The sequence below is a fragment of the Poecilia formosa genome, unplaced genomic scaffold, assembly GCF_000485575.1.
Source record: "Poecilia formosa unplaced genomic scaffold, Poecilia_formosa-5.1.2 Scaffold49, whole genome shotgun sequence".
Lineage (NCBI taxonomy): Eukaryota > Metazoa > Chordata > Actinopteri > Cyprinodontiformes > Poeciliidae > Poecilia > Poecilia formosa.
Window position 1 is genome coordinate 448,467 of NW_006799988.1, and position 22,382 is coordinate 470,848.

General features: G+C 36.8%; 1 protein-coding gene across 5 annotated transcripts in view; it reads left to right on the plus strand.

Moving 5' to 3' along the window:
• Window positions 1–22,382, plus strand: part of astn1 (astrotactin 1) — a 351,757-nt gene that overhangs the window by 74,966 nt on the left and 254,409 nt on the right. For 2 of the 5 annotated variants that reach the window (XM_016671748.1, XM_016671745.1), the window contains exons 3-7: window positions 6,021–6,271; window positions 6,421–6,563; window positions 9,761–9,910; window positions 17,462–17,611; window positions 19,323–19,472. In XM_016671748.1, coding sequence (XP_016527234.1) covers window positions 6,021–6,271; window positions 6,421–6,563; window positions 9,761–9,910; window positions 17,462–17,611; window positions 19,323–19,472 — 844 coding nt within the window. The remainder of the gene's footprint in view (window positions 1–6,020; window positions 6,272–6,420; window positions 6,564–9,760; window positions 9,911–17,461; window positions 17,612–19,322; window positions 19,473–22,382) is intronic. The other 3 variants (XM_016671746.1, XM_007552505.2, XM_016671747.1) reach the window with 3 other exon arrangements.

Sequence of the window (22,382 nt, forward strand, 5' to 3'; positions counted from 1 at the left end):
AAACACTCATCTCTTAATACTAAATTAACAATTTAATCCTCACATAGTCCGTCGAAATGCCAAGAGAACCAATAGCCCACATGCTGAGATCCAGCCACATGTTTTGATATATATATTGTGGTGTGCATGCAGCGGTACGAGCCACATAAACGGTGAAAGGAAGCGGCAGGTATTTTGAGGTGCAGAGTAATAGGTGCCTTCCATGCATTGCATGGAGGCATTGAAATGCCTTGCTTTGGATGCATTTCAATGCATCCAAAGCATTGAAATGCTTTGGATGCTACTGCAGGCCCTAAAGAAATAAGCAGGATTTCATTAAACTTTTTATATGCTTGTTTGAAGACAAACTGATTGCTCAGTTTCTGATAAACCATTGCAGTCATGTCAGCCAGCCACTACATTATTTTAACATAATCACCTTGCCATGAACAATGACAAACAAGTGTTAAATCCAAACCTTCCAGATGTTGCCAAATAATAAAGACTCCGATCATCTTCAGGCTCTAATTTGGAATCCCTTCACACTCACGACTCTGTGAAATGGATTATTTTTCACACATATGGATCCGTTGCAATTAGTGCAGACTCTGGCATATGTTGCAACACAGGTGTGGACTTCCATAATGATGTTTTTAGAGAATGAGACTATAGACTTTTTAAATTGTATGCTTATCAAATTAAATGCATTAAAATATCCCCAATGGTCATTTGGTGATTTCCTTCAAATAAACTGTAATCAATCATGCTATGTCGAGTTGGCTAGGGTTAATCTCTTCATCTAATCCCTTTGTGACTCCTTGATGTTTAGATCAGGGCTTTGTGGGGGGCTTACCATCTGTTACTCCATTCCTTTTTTCTGTCACAAAGGGCGCCTTTTAAGATTGTATCTGTACATTTGGTATCATTTTCATACTGTTGAATAAGTTAGGCACAACTAAAATTGTTTACTGAAAGCAATGTTTAATTTGTAACATAAAAGTTTTGATTTCATGTACTTTTAAGGCAAACTACAAAAAAGTCTGTTTTTATTTCAATCCATAGCAAAGATATTTTACGCTTCAGTTCAAATATATTTCAGTTTATAAATTAAATTGGTGTTTTTATTGTATTTTTTTTTTCCAAATGCTTCGAGTACATGATCAAAATTTGGTGTGTTCTCAATCAATTTTAAAACCTACAGCAGGTGTTGGTTTTGTGTTGGCTGCTTACATGTTATTGATTAATTTATACTGTAAGGACAACTTTTTGCTTTAGTTTGAGCAAATCTTGTCTCACACGATTTATGTAGATGGCATGCTTATGTTATTGGAAAATCAGCAATGTCCAAAATGTTGTGAAAGATGCCAAGTGCTTTGCAAACAGATCTTTTAATGGCTGCTATAAAGGTGAAAAGCTGTTTTGGGACCAAGTCGTAAAGCTTACAGCCTTCGCTTTTTGTATTACTTTTGACACACACACGAATGTGCTCTGCTGCTTAGCCATCCATTATTCTTTGTAACTTGTTTCAGGCATTATATTTACAAATGTGCTCTTTAATGTGCATTTAAATATAACAATGTTCGGATTATGATGTTTGCATGGGTTTACTATTATATATCAGTAATCCAGGTTTGCATGTTACAGTGTTACAGTCAAGTTAATACCTAAGGTCCACATTACTTTCTCTACATCAGAAAAATGTTTGTGTTGATCCAAGGAGGTTATTAAACTCATATTCCTTGAAACTTGGAACATGAAGCTTAGAAATGTGTAGCTTTTTTACCCTTTAATATCCTGGTCAGCACCAACTTTCTCTCATCCTATAAGCAACCTTTGAAACTAACAGTGTCTTATGAAATGTTTTTAATTTTGGTTGGGTGTATAGTTCAATTGATTACTAGAAATATCACAAAAATGCCACTAAAGGTATGCCTCATCAAACTATTTCACATTTGCTCTGCAGCTCACTGTTTTATAAAGATATGCTACCTTTTGTAAATAGTTCTCCACACATCTGATGTGGTAGTATAAGCTTTAGAGCCTTTGACATTTATGCAAGTTTTGCTACATAACTCGATAATAAAAGTTGAAATAACATTTATAGAAAGTAATGTCATGCAACAGTATGCTGAATGATAAATGCTTAGTGTGGCTCCAGCTGCTGGCAAGTTTCAGATTGATACTAGCATATCATTATTTGACCTCTTGGGGACACTCAGAGGTTGGTGATAACATACCCAGCTGGTCAGATGATTCCTAAATATGGAGGGGAAATTAAATAAGATGGGATATCACAGCTAAAGTCATATACACTATTCTGAATTCTGTAAAAATCTATACCCTTGATCCCAGCATGCACACACTATACAAACTACATCCACTTTTAAAAACAACCCACATACTTTAAACATGTGACAGGACTGGATGATTCTCGCTTCTGGATGTGTTTTTCCATGCAGCAGCCTACATGGCAAAATGAGTCATTTTGGTGATATTTCACATGCAGTATTTTATTCAGTGATTGCAAATCAGTAGTGAATAATTAATTGATGGAGGCTAATGTGTGCATTTCAAATGCACTTCTCTATATGTATTTAATTATACCTCTTTTCAATAAAGCATTCTAATACAGCTTTTGATTAATGTACATATTGATTAACACAAAGAAAAAAGTTCTACTTAATTTAATTGAACTGATCCATTGCAAATAATTTTGTATTGTGTAGCTTTACATATTCTCAAAATTAAGTCTTTTTTAGAGAGAAAATGCAGTTTCTTTGTGTGCTATGTTTTGTTTTGTTTTTCCACAGAGTAATTTTAGTTGGAGTGGAGTAATTGTTTTCTGTGAATGTCGATAGGGGTCATTATCGGTGACTTGCAGAGAGCTGAACATTTAATTATTGCAAACCAAATGACTCGAGTCTCCTTTCTGACCAGTCTGTATGCAGATTTACTGCATAAGTGGCCCATATCATAGAGTCATTTGTTAATGTCCTTGACAGGGCAGATTAAGCAAACAACACATGCAAATAGGCCTCTCCTTTTGCAATTTTAAATGAATATAAGTAATAGAAATTCAGATTTATTCAAGCTTAGCATTTAATATGTTTGGGCAAAAGGATCTTTTATGGAAATTACTGATTAAGACCCAAGTTTGCATGATCATATTCCATAATTTTCTTTTAAAGGGGCAGTATTATGTATTTTCCAGACACATAGTGCCAATCAGATAACTGTGTTACCTTCAGTTGTTGTAGCTCTTTTGGCATGCCCTCCCCCCCCATGTTTGGGGGGGGGGGGGGTCAAACATACATGTTACGCATGTTTGAAATCCCAAACATGCGTAAAAGGAGCAAAGCCACATTTCAGGTGGGATGAGGGACTAACATAATAACATGATGCATAGCTTAAAAAAAAGTTGATTTCACATAATACCTCCCTTAATTATCTGATTTGGTAACTTTTTAATTTAATTCCCTGTAAATTAGTTTCACTTAATCGTGGTTATCATTTTCTGATCAAGCCATTACTTTTTTTTTTTTTTTTTTTAATCAGGCTTATAATGGTTTGCTTAATTTTTTTCTGTTGCTTTCTGAAATCATGTCAATTCATTTCTTTTTGCTAAAAAATACAAAGTCACTGACAGCAATTCGGACATGTATTTATGTAGAAATAGTCACTGAGAGGTAGTTAAACCAAGTTTTACTTTCTGCGTCTTATGTAACTTGCAAGTAAATAAAACAAGCACAAAGAAAATAAGTCAGAGAATTGTGGCTCCTTTTGGTTTTTCTCCAGAGCCGGCGCTGCGTGTAGGATCAGTGGGGGGCTTTTCAGAGAATGTTATGCACAAATTAAGACATTGCAATAGCCCAGCCTAAAAGTCAGAAGTTTTAGCATTTAGCCAAAGAGAGAACTCATGTGGTTTGTTTGCTCGATAATTTCTGCATTTCTGCTGTAAGGGATTCATTCCCTTCTTTAAAAATACATCAGTCTCCAGTGGCAAATTGCTGCTGTCTGATTCTCCATACTGTCACCTTGACATTTTCATAACTCTGTTTGACATTTTCCAAATTGCACAATGTATCTCATTTTTATTCATTTAGTTGCCCTGCTGCTAGCATCAAATTAGGCATGCATAAGAGGTAAACTGCACACGCTGAACATGTAATGTTATGCCCTTAAGACATACCTTTAGTCCCACACTTCATGTTTCTACTCCACATCATCATTTAAATAACCTTAAACATGCAAATAATGGCATTAGAAACAGAATAGGTCAACACATTTGACGAACCATCTTCCCTATATTCAACAAAGACATTATCAAGCTGACAATTGCTCTCGCATTCTCCTGTGTTTCCAAAGGCGGTGCTTTTGACCTGTCTTGACTTTGATCCATATCCTGCTTCTTGACAGGATTTTTTTGACTCTAGACTCGCCGTTTCAGAGCTCTCTTTTACTCGTCCCTGCCGCTGCCTCACTTCCTCCCCAGTTTCTGTCTGATTCAGTTTCTGTCCTCTCTACTAACCTGTCCTCGGGGCAAGATCATCGCCCTTCATCTGTCCATCTTGTACCATCTCTCAGCCCTCTGTGGGTGTAGATGTCGCCATATCGCCTTTACCCCGTGGAGTGTCTCACAAGTCATTAAGTCAGAGAGAAAAAAATCCAGATGGAAGTGCTCCTGTGACCTGACCCAATCATTTGCCATCAGTCCTCTCTACACTACATACATGGAATGAGCTAATATATACCATCGCAGATGACGTTCACGTTTCCACAGTTGGCAGCACTGTTGCTTTGTAAAAATAAGGCCCAGGATTCAAATTCCAGCCTCTGGTCTTTGAATCCTTTCTGCTTGGAGTTTTCCCTGTTCATTTGTGAATTCTCTCTAGATATGGCAGCTTCCTCCCATGGTCCAAAATCATGATGGCTGGGTTAATTGGTCTTTCTAAATAACCCTTCGGACAAAAACAAAACAAACAAAAAATACATGCACACATATACTTGTCTCTTTGTTGCTATTTGATGGATTACATGTACTCCTCGCTCTCATCCAACGAGCGCTGGAATATGCATACCTGATCCCAATCATCCTGCAAGGACAAGCCATAGACAATATAATAATTAAGTCAAGTCTCCAGTTGACATTATTTTCTGTTATGTCAACTAGTAACTTTGTTTTCCCTTTTGTATTTTGCCTTCTTCATAGAAAGTACATTCTGTCTATCTAGGATACATTTGTGAAAGGGAGCATCAGCTGAGATAAGGAAGCCGACAACTAAACATTCTCCCTCTTCTGTTAACTTTTAACTGTGATTCCTGGATAATTCAGCTTGTAAAACATTTTTATAAGGATTAAAGTCAATTGATTGTAGGATTGTTGAAATAATCATCTTCTGCATCCTGAAAGTCTCTGAGGAATTGTAGTGAAAATTTGTTTTAATAAGTCTTTTTTTTTTGTTTGTTTTTTTCAAAATTACAATTAGTTTCGATCATGTTTTTTTTTTCTTGGTGTTAGATAAAGCAAAAAGCAAATAAAAAGCTTAGTTTGATATTGCACATTGTTAATGCTGCAGTAACATCTCTTTATGAGTCATTTGTTCATGGCTCTACCCCTGGTGTCAACCTGACAAACACAATCATGATCATGATGATCTTCCGTTTCCCAACCTGTGACATTGCTGCTTTTAAGGCTGCAGGTGCTGGTGTATTATTGATGTCATTGGTCATGGCAATTTTGGCTGCTGATGCCTTTCACTTGTTCCTGTTTTGGTAAAAATAATTTCAAAAGTTATGTTCTGTAGTGTCTGTGTTCAAAAGTAGAATAATAAGAATCTGAACTATGATCTGGTAAAACATTTTATGCTTTATTCATTAAATTGTAGCTTGAATCCTTTAGTAAACCATGGCTTCAGTTCTCTGAGTTTGACTTTGATCTATTTTTGCCTTGGCTGGATTTTCTGACTATGTTCCCACTGTTTTCATCTCCCCTCCCCTGGTTCTCTGTCCCTGCTCCAAACTCTCCCCTTTCCTCCCATCAGGGTGGGATGATCGCCCTTCTGCTGTCCGTCCTGTGCCTCGTCCTGATCCTGTACACCCGCAGGCGCTGGTGTAAGAGACGCCGCATCCCTCAGCCCCAAAAGAGTGCCAGCGCTGAGGCGGCTAATGAGATACACTACATCCCATCAGTGCTGATGGGAGGCCAAGCACGGGAAAGTCTAAGGAACTCCAGGGGTCAGGGGCCAAACTCTGGTGGCACCCTCAGCATCCGGGAGACACCAATTTTGGACGGGTACATGCCGAGCAGGTTCAAATATGACTAGGAGGGGCTTATTTTAGAATCTAAGGCTGATAAGAAAAGCTTCTAGAGACATGTCACTTTGGAAATCTAAAGTTAGGTCAGTATATTGCAGCGGTAACTGAATTCAGTGTCATCTGCAGGTACGAGTACGACATTACAGACCTGCGTCACCATTTGCAACGAGAGTGCATGAACGGCGGGGAGGAATTTGCCAGTCAAGTCACCCGTACCTTGGACTCCCTTCAGGGCTGCAATGACAAGAATAATATGGACCTCACACCGGGTTAGTAGACTGCAGAAACAACCAGAGCAGAAAAGACAGAACAGATGGGATAAGCATGGGAAAAAGTTTTAGTTCTTCTGAAACATCTTGTAACACAAATCAGATGTAAAACAAATATCTTGATGCTCTTCAAAGTGTTTCCCTGTAATTTTTTGAAATATTCAAACCTTTTTTGTATTAGGAATGTGACGATATTTCGTCTTTTCCAAAAATTTGACTTTTTTTGTACAACTTTATCATAAAAGGTTGGCTGAAAAAAAAAAGCACAATTTTACTCTAGCAGATGGTCAGACACTAAGCCAGCAAATCTGAAACTGAAGACAAAAACAAAAAAAAGAGAACCATGCTGTATTTTGTTCGCTATGACATGCATGGCTATTTCTAATAAAACTCCCCAAAGTATATTGTCCTGTACTATCAGGACAATAAGATTTTTGTTAAGCCTTTAAAAGTTGTCTTCCACAGTCTTTGTGTTGGCACTGATGGTCCTGATTGCTTTTCTTCTGCAATTTTCACAAGTGATACTTGCACTAACAGACACAAACACACACATTAAATTAGTCCTTGACTGAGTTCCACTTAGCTCTGAAGAGTGCTTTAGTTCTGTTTATTTATCCTGGTTTTATTGTTTAGATTTTTTAGAGCAGCAAAGAATGTATATGGTAAAACAAAGTAGCATTTTCTTCTTTAAAAATAAATAAATAAATATTTTAAGAGTATTTTTTACCCAACTAAGACCCAGGGCTCAGCGATATGACCTCAAAATCATTTCGCTGTATATTTTCTCAATAGTTGGTGTAAATTGTGATATCTAAAATTAGGTTCCTGATCTCTATATTATTGTTTGACCCCATACTGAAGTGATGAACCATGACTCAGACTGTAAACCCATTTTCAGAGAAGCGGGATAAAAACAAGCCTTACAGCTGTCCTCTCCACATGACACAATAGTAGAAGTGACTTTTAACCACTCCAACTCCAAAACAACGCTTATGCGTGTGAAACGGTAGATTAGCCTGGCGACTGTGATCTGAAAGACCAACCGAAAACCAATGGTTTAGGGACAAATCCCCATCCCTGTGACCAATAAACCAACCACAAAGTGTGACTGCCAACAACTAATCAGAGCACAAAATATTCAACTACTAAGCAGAAAAAACCCCAACAACTAGGCAGAATGAACATGGTTTCTGAGATATCAAATTGACATTTAGTGAACAATGCTTACAATAGAGATCTTTATGCCTTCTATTTTTTTTCTTCAAAAAGCTAGGCAATAACTTCTCAACCATAGTCATGCTTCATTTGATGCCTTGACGTCTCTTGTTGTCTGCTTCAGACATGCAGTGTTCAATATTCTCCTTGTAACTTTTAGTCATTTTTGTGAGGCTATTAGCTCAACTGTAGCTTCCCAGAGAAAGCTTGATAGCAACAAACTGACCCAGTTGTTTAAACTCTATTCCTCCTCAATTGAGAACATTTTACCCCCTTCACAAATAAGTCCTTTGTGAAATAATATAGCTTTCTGAACCCCTCAACACATTGTCATTCCTGCTGGGGATTTTAATTTGTTTTGTTGGCACTAGGATGCTGCCTCCAACTGCAAGTTCAGTTTTCTTCATGAATGAGTGAGTCCACTAACATGGCATAATTTTTAGCTCTGAAAATTCCAACCCCATGTGTTTTATTTATTTATTTCTTCTTTTTTTTTTTTTTTGTAAGGGATACAGTGCAGGCAAGGATTTTTTTGTGTATGCACACAGACAAGAACAGTTCCATTTAACAGAAATAGAGCTGCGGTTCTATATTGTTATTACAGTATTAATGCCCAAAGATAAAAAAAAAAAGTCTTTCTCGTGCAAATGTGTATTTGTTGGATCATTACCAACACAAGAATAAACAAATTTGATGCCAGAAACATTCACTTTAATTAGAGTAACTAATTAAAGTGAATGTTTTATCAGAATAACTATCTTGCACTTTTAATAAGAATTAATTTGATCAGATTTCTTCTTTAACAAAAAGGTTTATTTTGTTTCATAGGTCAACAGTAATTGGTTAAACGTCAGTTTTGCAAACGTGTGCAGTTTCTATCTTCGTCATTTGGCTTTGAGTCGTGAAAACGCCTGTTTTGTTTTCCTCAAAAACAATCCTTTTAAATTGGAAATATTCAAGAGACCTCTTTGCAATCCATTTCAGAGCGTTTATTGTTCCTCCATCAGCCCGACTCCGGTAAGCCGTTCCATGGCAGGTATATGCTGTGAATTGAAATAAGCTTCAAATTTACTGGCTGGACTCATTAAGTGATCAGTTATGGTGAAAGTGCTCACACACACTGTTCCTCTAAGATCCAAATAGTCCAACCCTGCAGCTAATGGAAGCAAAGTAATCCTTTGCATTATGCATTTCAGATGGGTAACGCGTGAAACTGGAGAAACAGACAGTACCAGCCGCTGGCTAAGTGCAGAGTGTTGATAGATATGAAAACTGTAGAGGTCACTGAGAAAATGACATTTGAATTCCTATTGAATAAACAAACACATAGACCTATCTGGAAAATGGCCATGACCTTTGGCATTCGAATGGTTATCATTTTATGCCTTCATGAACAAGTAAACAAAAATGATGTGAATATATTTGGCGGTGTTTGTCACCAGCAATTATTCTTCATTATTTTTTTGTCTAAAGCTTATTGTTACGCAGCTGGAGGCAGTATTTTTATCCGTTTCATTTTTCATCATAAGCACAAAAACATTTGCATCTCCTTTGTTAACATATATAGATCTTGTGTATCATAAATAACTTTTAATGAAGAATTATTGAGTGTGTGAGCAAAGGATTCTCTTAGCTAGAATGAAACAATCAGTTAAACACGCAATTATTGCTATGTAATTCTATAAAATCACCGTCTTAGTGTTTTTGCTGAAGCCTTTGTCAGAATGTTTACAGAAATGTATAATTTCCTCCTCCGAGTCTTACATATGCTTCAACAGTTTTTTTTAATTAGTTTTAATTTCATGCCAGCTTTTCTCACACTTCAATTTAGACTCGTTGACTTTTCACCCAGTGAACAGCCGGATGCTTTTTCCGTAGCATTGCTGATTTTTTTTTATTTTTTTCTCTCCCTACAACTGGCATTGAAAAATGTCAAAACCACAATTTTGAAGTGTTTGTAGTTACCTTCCACTTGTTTGCAGTGAATGACAACACCAAGTTGGCCCTGATGAACAAATACAAGGACAACATCATTGCCACGAGCCCATTAGACAGCAATCACCAGCAAAACACCCTGCTACCACACAACACATCTACTAGCCAACGAAAACGTCTCTCCAGCAACACCAGAGGTGAGTCACGGCTGCGTTTTCTGTAAACCAGACCAGAAAAAACTTTACAGACTGATGATGTCAGGTAAAAATCTGAACAAATAGAAGTTCTGTGTGTCGTTTTGAAAGGAGTACGTGTTCTAATAAAGGTTACAGATTCATAAAAAAAAACAACTGTAGTAGTCAAACTAGGGTTGGGAAAAGTTTTACTGAAAACTTAATTGACTTGTTTTCTGACAAATTACACCTCATGTAACTTTCTTTCTAAAACTTCTCTTGTTGGTGCAGTTTATGCAGTCTACAATCTTTCTGATATATTTTAACCTTTCATAAATAAGGAATTGCTGAAAGCAGGTGATTGGTCAAGACTGTAAATCACAAACATAAAAAAATCAGTTAAACTTGTTTGTTCTTTTGTCGAGTGACAGCACATTTTTTGTTTAACTTAAAATGTAAAGTGGTAAATCTTAGTGAAGTCTCCTCATTTTGCTAGAGTTGTCCAGTTCGCATGGGTGCTGTCATGGACTTTTTTGTAATCAGAACAATTTATTTACCATATACATATCGTTACCTTAATATGGACTAAATTACATAAATCAAAACAAGACAACGTAGCTCTGGGATTTGGTACAGTGGCAAAGACATTAAGCATGTAGTAGAAAATACTGACTCAAAATAAACTTGGGGTAATAATTCTGACCTTCATTGTGATGTTCAAATTTAACTATAGATTTCCAGCTTAACTAGACCAAAATTCAATATAGATTAAAAATGGCAGGCATAAGTTTTTAATCAATTCATTTCAATTTTTTAACACAATAATTTATTTTTCTTTTATTTTTTGCATTCGTCAGGACATTACTGTCCAAATCTGTCCAACAGATTTTTAAACTGTCACTTTTTTTCAAGAAACAAACAAATGATACATTCATTCAAATGGCTTTCTATGTCCTGTAGTAGAAATTGAACATCGCTTTTTCTATAAAATGTGATACCAGTAGTTGTTTTTATATTATAAAGCCTACAAAATGAGAAAGAGTTCATGCACTTATTGGGTCCTCTTATAATGACTGAAGGCGAGTGATAATAGCCATTAAATATCAGTTTCTAGCCTAAAATGTTCATGTCAAATTCTGAATTCATACTTATTTCTTGAGTTGTTCAGTAATTTCTACATCATTTCAAGCAGTTTCAGTAGGTACCCCTTATTTCACACGTTATTCAAGGTGGGTTATCAGGGATCACAGTTGGTGGTTATATACAATGTTTATGCCCAAATGGATTGAAATGTTATAACTTTATAATACTCAAAAGAGTTAATTAGTAATAACCTTGAGATTATTTTGAAAAAAATGTTGAAATTATAGGATATGATGATTTTGATTGTGACAGTCAAGCCATTAAAGTGATGATTGTTCTCAAAACATTGAAGTGCTGAGGAAATCTTGCATGAATGAAGCGTGAATGTGCCATTTACTTTTTTTATTGTAATTTTATTGCCAGTTGTGTTGTACTTGAATTGTTTTCCATTATTATTACTTTGTTGTAACATTCCATCCCTACTCATGCTCACTTCATGCTTTCCAGGCCAATACTTTGTAACCACAGTACAAAGTATTAACACAAACTGAAGACAACGGTTACATTTGAGGGATAAGTGACGACTTCAAGTCATAGATTTTTAGGTAGCTTAACCTTTACTCGTCGTTCTAGTGACTTTCTCGTAGCCCAAATAAATCTAAATCTTATTTATAAGCAAATGAAAAAGGTCAAGGCATCTTTAGATGGAGTTATTGAAACTGCTGTAATTGTAAGGCAGCAGTTTGTTGCACGCTGCTCCATTCTATTTATTTCACTAGCACTGTTGCATCACGACAACAACATGACCATTGGGACTTTTTGGGTTTAGAAACCTTGATTTTTAATTTTAATTTTTTTTTTTTTTTTTTTTTTTTTTTTTTGTAATTTATTTATTTGCGTCCAGTTTGGCACAGAGCAAAGCCAGATTCAGAAGAGACAATTTTCACATTTCAGGTAATGGTTCTCAATCAATAGTAAATGGTGAGAGCAAAGAGTGAATGCTTGAAAAATACAAAATAGAAAACCACAGTGGGCGCTGCTAGCTCCTCCAAATGGCCTTGTTGAAAAATTAAGCCTGCAATGCCCAGAAATCTTCCAGTGTGGTTGGAATTAACTGTAAACAACACTTGTGTTTGCTTTGCCAGTCTGTACAACTTGGTACTAAAAAGAGAAACAAATTCTCAGAGACGGGGTTTAAGCTGGCATTTGTGACGTATTGAACAAAGAAACATTAAGGTCCAGGCAATTTCTCAACAAAGTGTTGCCAGCAGATGAGTCTTTTTCTGAACACAACCAAGAAATAAAATATCTTCACATCTTTCTTAAGAAATAAGCCACCCTTAATTCCTTAATATTTCATGACTTTTTGAAAATATGTCTGGTTAAGTTGGTGCCTCTTGACAATATTGGATTTATAGACTTTGAACCTCCTTCTTGCTGGTGCCATGCCTTTTTTAATTACTCTCAATGTCCACCTCTGACTAAGAAATGTGTTCCAAGCAAAAGCTGAGGCCCAAGATGTAATGTGCAACAAGTCACTACACTGTATTTATAAAAATGTTAAATTGTAGATCTAATTTTTAAGTGTACAGAAGTTCGCATGAAAATATGGGCTTCTAATCAGTCTGAACAATGCACACGTGCTGGTAGAAAAATCTGGATAATGCTAGCATGAGAAAGCCACAAACTTAACAAGCTAGCTTGCTGGGAGATCGCTCGACTTAAGGTGCTCTGCAAAAATATTCATGTCCCTACAAATGTGTCAAACTGTGTCAACTTAAAAGCAAAAAACATGCACTGCAGCATATTTTATCAACACAAAGTTGTTGATAATGTGAAGTGGAAAATGGCCCCTTTTACTCTGATACATCTACAAAAAGGAAAAGAAAACCCAGTTACCTTCAGAAGTTGGCTTGGATCTGACTGTAAGGTTGCTTTTCTTTAGCTGTGGGTAAATGCATTGCAAGAAAACCTATTAGAGGCTGCAAAGAGCTTGAAGGAGGTTCGATGGAGGTTCGCTTTACAGCAGGACATGACCCTAAGCACACAGCCAGAGATGCAATGTAGGGGGTTAAATCAAAAAGGAATTTTAAAAACTGATGTTTATTGTCTTCCACCCCTCTTAGAAGGACTGAGTTACCTTGAGCTACTTTGTAAGAAAAAAAAAAGCAGACAAACATTTAGTCATTGGGTGTGCGACGCTTCAAGACTTGCTGCTGTATGTGCAGAAAAAAAGGTTGTTTACAAGGACGCAGAGTCTTTGCATGCCACACTATTCCAACTTGTATTTGAACGGTATTTTGAAAACAATGTATTCTTATCTCGACATTTCAGTTATTTGCTGTTCTGTGTTGGTCTACCACATAAAATACCAGTAAAATACATTTAATTGTGTGATTTTTGTGTCCAAGGACTTTGGATACTTTTGCAAGAGAATGTGAAAAAGCTGCCTCACCTTTTCTCAATACACAATTTATTATGCATTTTATGTATATTGATATGGTGACTCCTCAATATTTATCAGTTAACTATTGTCTAGGACACGTTTTCTTTGCATGTCATCAAACATAGCTTATTGTTAAAACATGTATTTGACTTCAACACTTTTAAAGTTCAGCAGAATATGCTTATTCAGCACAAAATTAGTTACCAATAACTAACTAAGATCATGATTACATGTGGGGGGGTTTTCAGCAACAAATGTGTAAACGCACAGTCAAATCAAATATGTGTAATTAAACTTATTAAACCTTATTCAGCGAAGACGAATCAGAAAAAAATATTTAGTCATGTTATGAAAAGTTAAGATACATTCTCACCACAATCCACATAATCTTGAAAATGATGTTTTTGCAGCCAACCTCCTACTTTAAAAAACATCCCAGAGATTCTTTGTATGTTTTTTGTAACACATTTGTTACTGTTTTTTTCTTTAGCTGTATCTGAGAGAGCTTCAAGAAGCCCGTTATCTGTGCTGGTGGCTTTGAACCATTCAGTTGTCTGACAAAAAAGCTCTATCTGCAAATAAAAGAAACATTTGTTTTTGATTCATTCAGTTACATTTAGCAAATTTTCACGTTGTGATAGAAGTATGCACAAATAGAATGCAATGAAGTGGGGAAAAAAAAAACCTGTTTTCATTAATTATAATTGCTATATCAGCGATACAGTATCGTCTTAGTGTTTGAAAGTTCGAGGTTTTGCCATCTATGGTGCTTGGCATGCACACACTGACACACACACACACACACACACACACACACACACACACACCCTTTCAGAAATTTCAGTGCTTCCAGATGCAAATTAGATGTCTCCAAAGCCAGCTGCACAGGAATGAGGTTGTCTAAGCAGGAAATTAGATCTGCTTCACGCAGTTTTGAGTTTCTGTTGCCGGGGTTTCCGCTCGACAGTTTTCATCTTTCTTATAAAATATGCACACAGATGTATTGTCGTTCTCAGTGGGCATTTTCTGTTTGTGTGATAGGTGTGTTAAGCACTAAAGCTTTTTCGTTTTGTCTTGGATGCTCCGGCGCTCGTCTTTGCTCCATATGCCAACACTTTTAATGGACTCGAGAGTCGCTTCTCAAAATCTCAAGTACCTAAGCTGTCAAATGGGAGAACATGAGTAGGTGATGGAGTAGGCGAGAGAAGTGTGCCCGGGCTGCGAGTCCCTCATTAGTATTTCATAATTATAAATAAATGCAAGGTATGTGAAATATAGAGGTTTCATATGCAGTAATTTAGCTTGATCCGTGTCTTGACACGAAGATGAAAATGGAGTAGCTTATTCTTTTCTTCTGAGTATAATATTTTTGCAACATTATTGTATATATTGTCACTCAAAAACATGAAAATCTAAATTATTTAATGTTTATCCATGTCATCATTTTTATATACATTTAATTAATGCAACGTGTAAAATAAAATCTTTTAGATTGAATTCTGTGAATTATAGTATGAGCAGAGATAGATGAGAGTACTTTTAGGTGAAACCACTTTGTTAAAAATAATCATAGTAATAATAAAGATCATTTGTAATTGGAACGTAGTTTTATTAAAGCCGCTAGAATAGCAATTTAAATGCAGTGAACTGTTTTGTTTCTACACCAAACAAGATTTTTTTTTTTTATGTCTGCATGTTATTGTCTTATAGTCAAGACATTTCCACACTTCAGTAATCTCCCCATTTGCCTTGTAGTTATAGTTTTCTCTAAGTTCAATAGATTCATCCTAATGTTTTTGTTTCCTCCATTTAAAAAAAAATGCAGCTTTCATTCTTATTGCAGGGTTTGACAATAAATTGAAAAAAATGCAGAGGATGCCGTTTCCTTCCAGCAAAAACAGCATCTGAACTGAAAGTGTGCTATGATGAATGCCTGTTTATTAAATCGGTCGAGAGAAATGCTGCTGAGTGTCACCACAAAAGGCTTTCCTCTTGTGAAGTGAAGCTATGCTAACATCTGTGCTGGTAGATAGTCATGGCTGCCAATAATATTTATGCAGCACATTCATATCTTCAGAGCATATTGTTCTAAAAGCAACAACTTGAAAAGCTGATGAAGCTGCTGTCATAAAAAAGCTGTTCAAAGTTTACCACTCTGACATTACTGCCAACTATTTCCTCCCCCAATTGTTTTGCAGACTTTCTGTTCGTCTAATCAAAAGCTGTGTCTTGGTCAGGATTTTTAAGCTGGTGTCATACAGAAACAGAATTATTTTATTTGCAAATCACTTAAGTCCCACCGAGGCACTAACATGTGTGGAGCTTTATTGGATTTCCTTCTTAACGTTGTGCAATCCAAAAGCACTTGTAAACAACTTTGGGTACATGCCCTGTAAATATAGCCAATGCTTCAATTAAAACACACTCAGTAACGCATTATTAACATTATCAGTGCAGTGTATACTCCAAATATAAAGCTGCCTAGTTCAATATATGCATAAATATCTTCATGTTGAGTGTCATGCAGCGTTAAGTGACACATGGCTTTTCACCATTCATTGCTGATGAATATATTTAGCTCAATTGCTTGAAAGCTAGTTATCCAAATCTAAGTTTTTAAGTCTTAAGTGCAACATGATAAAGATTGGTGGATGAGGGATGGACAGTACTAGAGTCTCTACATGTTGCTAATCTTCCTTTTAGCTTTTTTTTTTTTTTTACATCCAACATATTTACATATTTACAGTAGTAAACTTTGACAAATATATTCATTCATTTTCATTTTCCAGCAGAATAAGTATTTCATTTTGAGTAGATAGGAATTATTTTCGCTGAAATTGAGCGCTGGGAATTATGACCATCATTAATCATATGGCATACAATAAATAAAATAATAATAATAATAATTAATAATTGAAGCATAATGTTGCAAATTTTTAATCTATTACTTTACTTTTACTCAACACAATCTAACTCAAAAAATAGATACGTTCTCTAGATCTCATTTTCGCCCCATTTCAGCCCCAACTTTCTTGATTTAAGCTTTTTTCTTCCGTCTACTCCAAGTCTAAATAAAAACATTGAACATTTACATTAGCAGACAAGATTTTAAGCTTCAGTTTAACAATCTTAATTCTCTGTAGCAAGTGGTAGAATTGGAAACGAAATCAAAGTATCTTTGAGATTTAAGTTTTAGGTAAGTGTAGAGCATGACAAGTACTTGTTCTTATTCACATGTAGACAACATAAGACTCAGAGTTACTCGTATTACTTATAATTATGTTTTAAGTTTTTTCAATTAAAGCTGAAGTAGGTAACTTTTATTTAAAAAAAGTGTTTTACATATTTGATGTATAACACAAATATGTATTTAACTGTCACCGTTATGACAGTAAAATATGGAGCAGGTGATCTGTGGAGAAAAAAAAATAATCAAGCTCGTCTGGCTGCTCCTACTGTCATTTGCAGAAATACACTGATCTGCCAGGAGGAATGCCTCAGCATTGCCATTCATGCTTGTGTATGCAGAAAGGTTATTTATAAATTTTTTAAACCAGTGTGTGTCAGTATCTCTGTACACCCCAGTTTCTACAGGTGTTTAACCTTCTCTTTCAAGCTTTTCCTTGTATATCTTTAGGATCCTAATGTCCATAAACAAGACATTGTTTGGTTATATTATATTTGTCTTTAGTAAAAGTCACAGCTTTATGAAAAAATGATTGATCAGACACCAAAATTACTACTGCAGTGCGAAAACCATCTGCCTTTAATTATGATCCTTTATCTAACTTTTCATGTGATAACCGTAAATGCCATTAAACTGAAATTATTGTTGGCTCAGTATGAAGCTCCACTCCATCACTTTTTTTCTTTTAACAACTCCCAGAGCTGCACATTATTCCAACACAAAAACACATTTTTTACTTTTGACTGCCATCCCTTCCGTTTCAGTCACTGAAAGGGTATCTTGCGGACCGAGCCCCTACCAGTCGTCTTTTTTTCTTTTTCCTTTTCATTGGAGGTGTATTTTTGTTTGAATCCAACAGCGGGTTCAACTTTCTTGAACCCAGACGGGGACTCTGGGACGGAGGCAGACAGCGAGCCTCAGCTGGCCTTTTACACTGACCCAAACCGCAGTCGGCGCCGGAGTCGAGGTATGAGAAATGGTAACGCCAACAGCGCGTGGGGCTCTGGGGGTAAGGAGGACTCATACACCTACAGACAATCTATCCCACTGACGGTATTGCCACCGCCACGACGCATGACAAGTAAACTCTGTACATGTAGCCAGTGGATGGTTCTAAATTGGTGTTTACACATAAATTCGACTCGTACAGGGATTGTGTATACGTACACGGTAATGTGTAGAGTGCTTGTGAGCATGTAAAATTGATCTCACTGCATCTGCATTCAATCTTGTTGATGCAAATCAAACAAGATCATGAGATCAGAGGTTCCCATTGGGGGGGAAAAATGTAATATTTGTTGCATCTTGCAATATGAAGAGCACTCTATTTTGAAATAATATTACGGACAAATATTATTTCTAAGGAGGATCCTGTGCAAACGCTGTCGACGTGAAGTGGTGGAGCACGCTTTATCTGTCAGCATGCCTTGTCCTTGCAGCTTTGATGTACAGTAATAGGTTGTGGAAGGGAGATGGAGGAAGAAAAAAACAAAACAAAACAATCGCCTCAAAATAATAGCTGCTGTCAAAAGGCGTTACAAGCCTTTACAAAGCCTCCAAGCCAATTATCCTCCCGTCATGTGCACAGGTGTCACGTACACTGTGAAGCCTCCGGAAGTGTAGCCAACATCTTTAATTAGAACAAGGTGGTAGCAATGATGCCCCAACTGCGTTGTTTACATCCAGAGGAAAGACTGATTTGTGAGGCATGATGAAATTATTTCCCGTCATTTCCTGCTCACATATACAATATGAAACATTTTCCGAAAATAGCTAAATTTATATGGAGACTGATTTTCAGTTTTTATTTTTTATTTTTCCTAACATTTTAAAAACTGAAGAATGAACTTTGGGCACAATGCCAGAAGATAAAAGGAAGAAAAAAAAAAAAAAGGTTCAGCAAAGTGAGATGATCCCTGCATCCCATTTCCGGATAAGTTACTTGATTACATCAACTGGTTAGGAGCAAAATACAAAAGGTCACCGTTCCATTTGGCCTTTGTAAAGCCTAGCCTCGGGTAGCATCTGAAAGAACAAGCTTTGCCAAAGTAATTTAAAAGTGACAATTTAATCTTGAATTTTTGGCGTTAGTGTAAAAGTAACTGCTTTGGACAAAGTTTGAGTACCTTTATTCAAGGTCATTATGTGGTTTTTGTTGTGTGTGTGTGTGTGTGCGTGTGTGTGTGTGTGCGTGCGTGTGGATGAATGCATACCTCCTGTGGGTATGCGGTCACGTTTACCACTTTTCTGTGTTGCACTCTGGAGTAAAGGAGATAAGGGAAGCATTTTACTCTGACAAAAAAGGGGAGCACAGGAAACAGGGTCGGTTGCAAAGCAACCTCTAAGCAGTTGTTTTTTTTTTCATATTATTTTGGTGTGTTTCTATTTTCCTCACACATCCCAGCATGGATGTTAAAAACCCTTCAAAGGTAAACCTTAGGTCTATACCACCGAGCCATGCCCAGTCTAAAGCTCCCAAAGGCGTGATGCTGTTTTTTGATCCAAAGGTCCCTTTTATGGGAGCTAAGCCCATTTCTGTGGGGTGGGTAGAGGCCGGTTTGTGAAGTAACTCCTCATGTGAGCAGTGTGTGTATTTGTGTGTGACAGTTTACATTTATGTTTAAAGGTTGCCAGAAAAATACAAGTGACTGCTTCTCATATACGTTTCGTTTGTTGTTCCCATCTCCTTCCTTTCTCTCCATTCCATTTGTTCCCAACAGCAGGTTCCCCGCGGAGTCCTATCAATAAGACCACCCTGACTCTCATCAGTGTCATCAGCTGCGTGATCGGCCTGGTTTACTCCTCTCACCTCGCCTGCAGCCTCTCAGTCCGAGTAATCTTACATGTGCCGGAGCACCTCATCGCTGACGGTAAGGCTTTACACCAGTCCAAGATTGTCGATGCAGCCTTTCTTAACAAACTCCCAAGGAAGCTTAAAGCCCTGTGGGGCTGAGCTGGTATTTTTCTGCCGCTCTCCAGGGAGCTCAGCTCTCTGTATCTCTCAAACCAAGTGCCAGCGCTTTGTTGGGGAGCTGCTGATTTGCTTTGCTCTCAAAGACAAAGGTAAATGCCAGGTCGACCACTTTTTCTTTTGGTTCCCTATGCTGCGCCGCATGACTGATGTACTCGCAAAGCAAAACAGCGCATTTAGGCAAGAGGGCATTGACCGTCCACAGAGATCTCCTCATCACTGTTTGGTCTTTTACTTTTTTATACAGTCCCTTGGAAAAGACACCAAAAACTTCTTCACCTTTTTATACATCATAACCACAACCTCTGCCATCTTTTTCCATCAACAAATGGAAATGTATACAATTTCTTATTTGTTAGATGGCTAATACTCAGTGAGATTGAAAGGAGAGCACCTTTGAACATCAATTTTAAAGTTTTGCAACATATTCTCATAGTGATTTACGGCTAATCTTTGACTGGATCTGCACCATAAAACAAATACACTATGGTCTCAACCACTGCAGCTGCATGTTTTTGGTGGATGTCTTGCTGGAAGTTGAGCCCCCTCCATCAAGTCTCAAGTCTTGCAGGCTCTAACGGGTTTTCTGCTTGGATTTAGCTCCATCAATCTTACCATGAAATCTGACCAACTTCCTTTCCCTGTCAAAGAGAAGCATCCCCAATGCACAGCACTGCCACCAGCATGTTTCACAGTGCCGTAGGCATGTTGAGGGTGATGTGATGTACATCAGCACACATTGCCTTTTGTGACCATTATATTTTGGTCTCATATGACCAGCACGCTTTCTTGCACATTCTTGCCATATAACCTAAACATCTTGCACTTCTTGTGAACTTTATTCACCATCGGCTTACTTTTTACCACTTAGCTTGAAAATCTGAATTTGTGGAGTGTGTGACGAACAGTTGTTCTGACCACAGATTCCTCAGCCTGCACTGTGAATCTCTGCACCTACTGCAGAGATATGCTGGACACCTTCACTTCTTCTCTGATAAATAATTTCATTGTGAAGCAGATCGATTTGGGTGAACTGTCATGTCTTTGTGTATTTGCAGATAATAAATTGAATTGTCTTTGAGAGTTTCAAAGCTTATATGTTTTCTTTTCACCAATTTCTGCTTTAAACTTCTCAAAACACTTTTTTCTTCTAACCTCTCCAGTGATTAAATTTAGACACTTTCTGATACTAATATGTTGATTTTAAAAGGCTATCATTTTCATGTAATTGTATTTAGGGATATGAACTAGTTTTCAGGAAATAGACTAAAAAGCCTGACGATATTGAACAGAAAAGAGGTGATAGTACTTTTGCAAAGTAATCTAGATGTAAACTAAGGGCTTCAGAAAATGAAAAAGTTTCCATTTTCTGGTTCCTGTAAGCCTATTGGCTTTTTTTAGCTGTCACAGGAGTGAGTTGCTGGTCAGGATATATTATAGACTGACTACGCTTGCTCATCTATCATCTGCAGGTTTGATTTGATTCGGTGTACTGCAGCTTTCCTTGTACACTTGCTTGCCAGCGGGTGTTATTAAAATTCTTGGAGGCATCCAAGGAGCGAACTTTGAAAAGGGAGATGAAAGATAGCGATCGTGCCCGTTGAATTACAAAACCGGGATCGATTTAGAATGTTTCTATAAATGTCTCCACAATCTCATCAGACCTGATTTCATGTCACGGTGAATCAGACAAAAATTTGGATTCAACCACTGGGGAAAGAAGCTATTAATGCCAACAGCTGCGCAAGTTTCTGCCTTCAAATCCACTGAAGAAAACCACAGACATGTAGAGTCACTCTTCTCTCTTCATATTTCATTTCAAAGAAAGGTATCAAACCAGACATTTTTTGTGAGCTCACAGAACAGCAACATGTACTTCTTAATACATCCTTTCTTGGGTAAGGCAAGTTCAAAATGAACAACATTGTCAGATATAGAAACCTTTATTAAGTACCTCAACCTTTTGGACTGAGGAGATGCAGTGGACATGGTTAATGGGTTTACCCACCACAAAATGAGAAAATTCAAGTTTTGAGTAGAGAAACACAGAATAGACAGGAAATAAACACAAAATGGTGGGGACTCAACAAAGATTTTTTTTTTAATACAGATGGAAAGGAAACATATCAATGACAGACTTAACCACCAGAGTATTATAGTAGTTTTAAAAATATCATTATTTACATCAAACTTTTTAAAAAGTCATCGTTGCATCAAAATGCTTTTACACGGATGACAATGTATTCTATAGCAGTGACAAACCACATGTGGAGATACGAGTTTGTTCAACAATGTGGTCTCTGCCTGCCCACCTTAAATAGCTGATTGGAACAGAAATGAATAGATGCTCAGTGGATAAAAAACGTTTGATAATATATGCTATCAGCACCGTGCAGGATCTCAAAAAAGAACATGGGAAATTCAGCCTCAAGAAAGGTCCTCTCTGGTTTTATTAAGATAATTTGTTTAGGAAAAAAATAAAACAACTAAATTACTCGGTAACATTATAATTTAATTAAGCTTTTTGCTATGAACTCTCATCTGTATTCATTATCAGAAATTATGTTACACCTTGTGTGTTCATGGCAGCTGTCTTTCAGTGTTTCTGTGTAATTTCTAGATTATAAATACTCATTATACTTTTATATTATACTTTTTTTTCAACAGCCCCTAATGCTCCATGGCTGACAGAGAACAAAGCAACATTTTATTTAGTTTTGTGCCTACTGAAACATATTGTTGCTTTTCTATTGAGCTCAGGTGTTCTTAGTATTTTATGCTACGCAGATTATTTTAGCCTTAAATAATC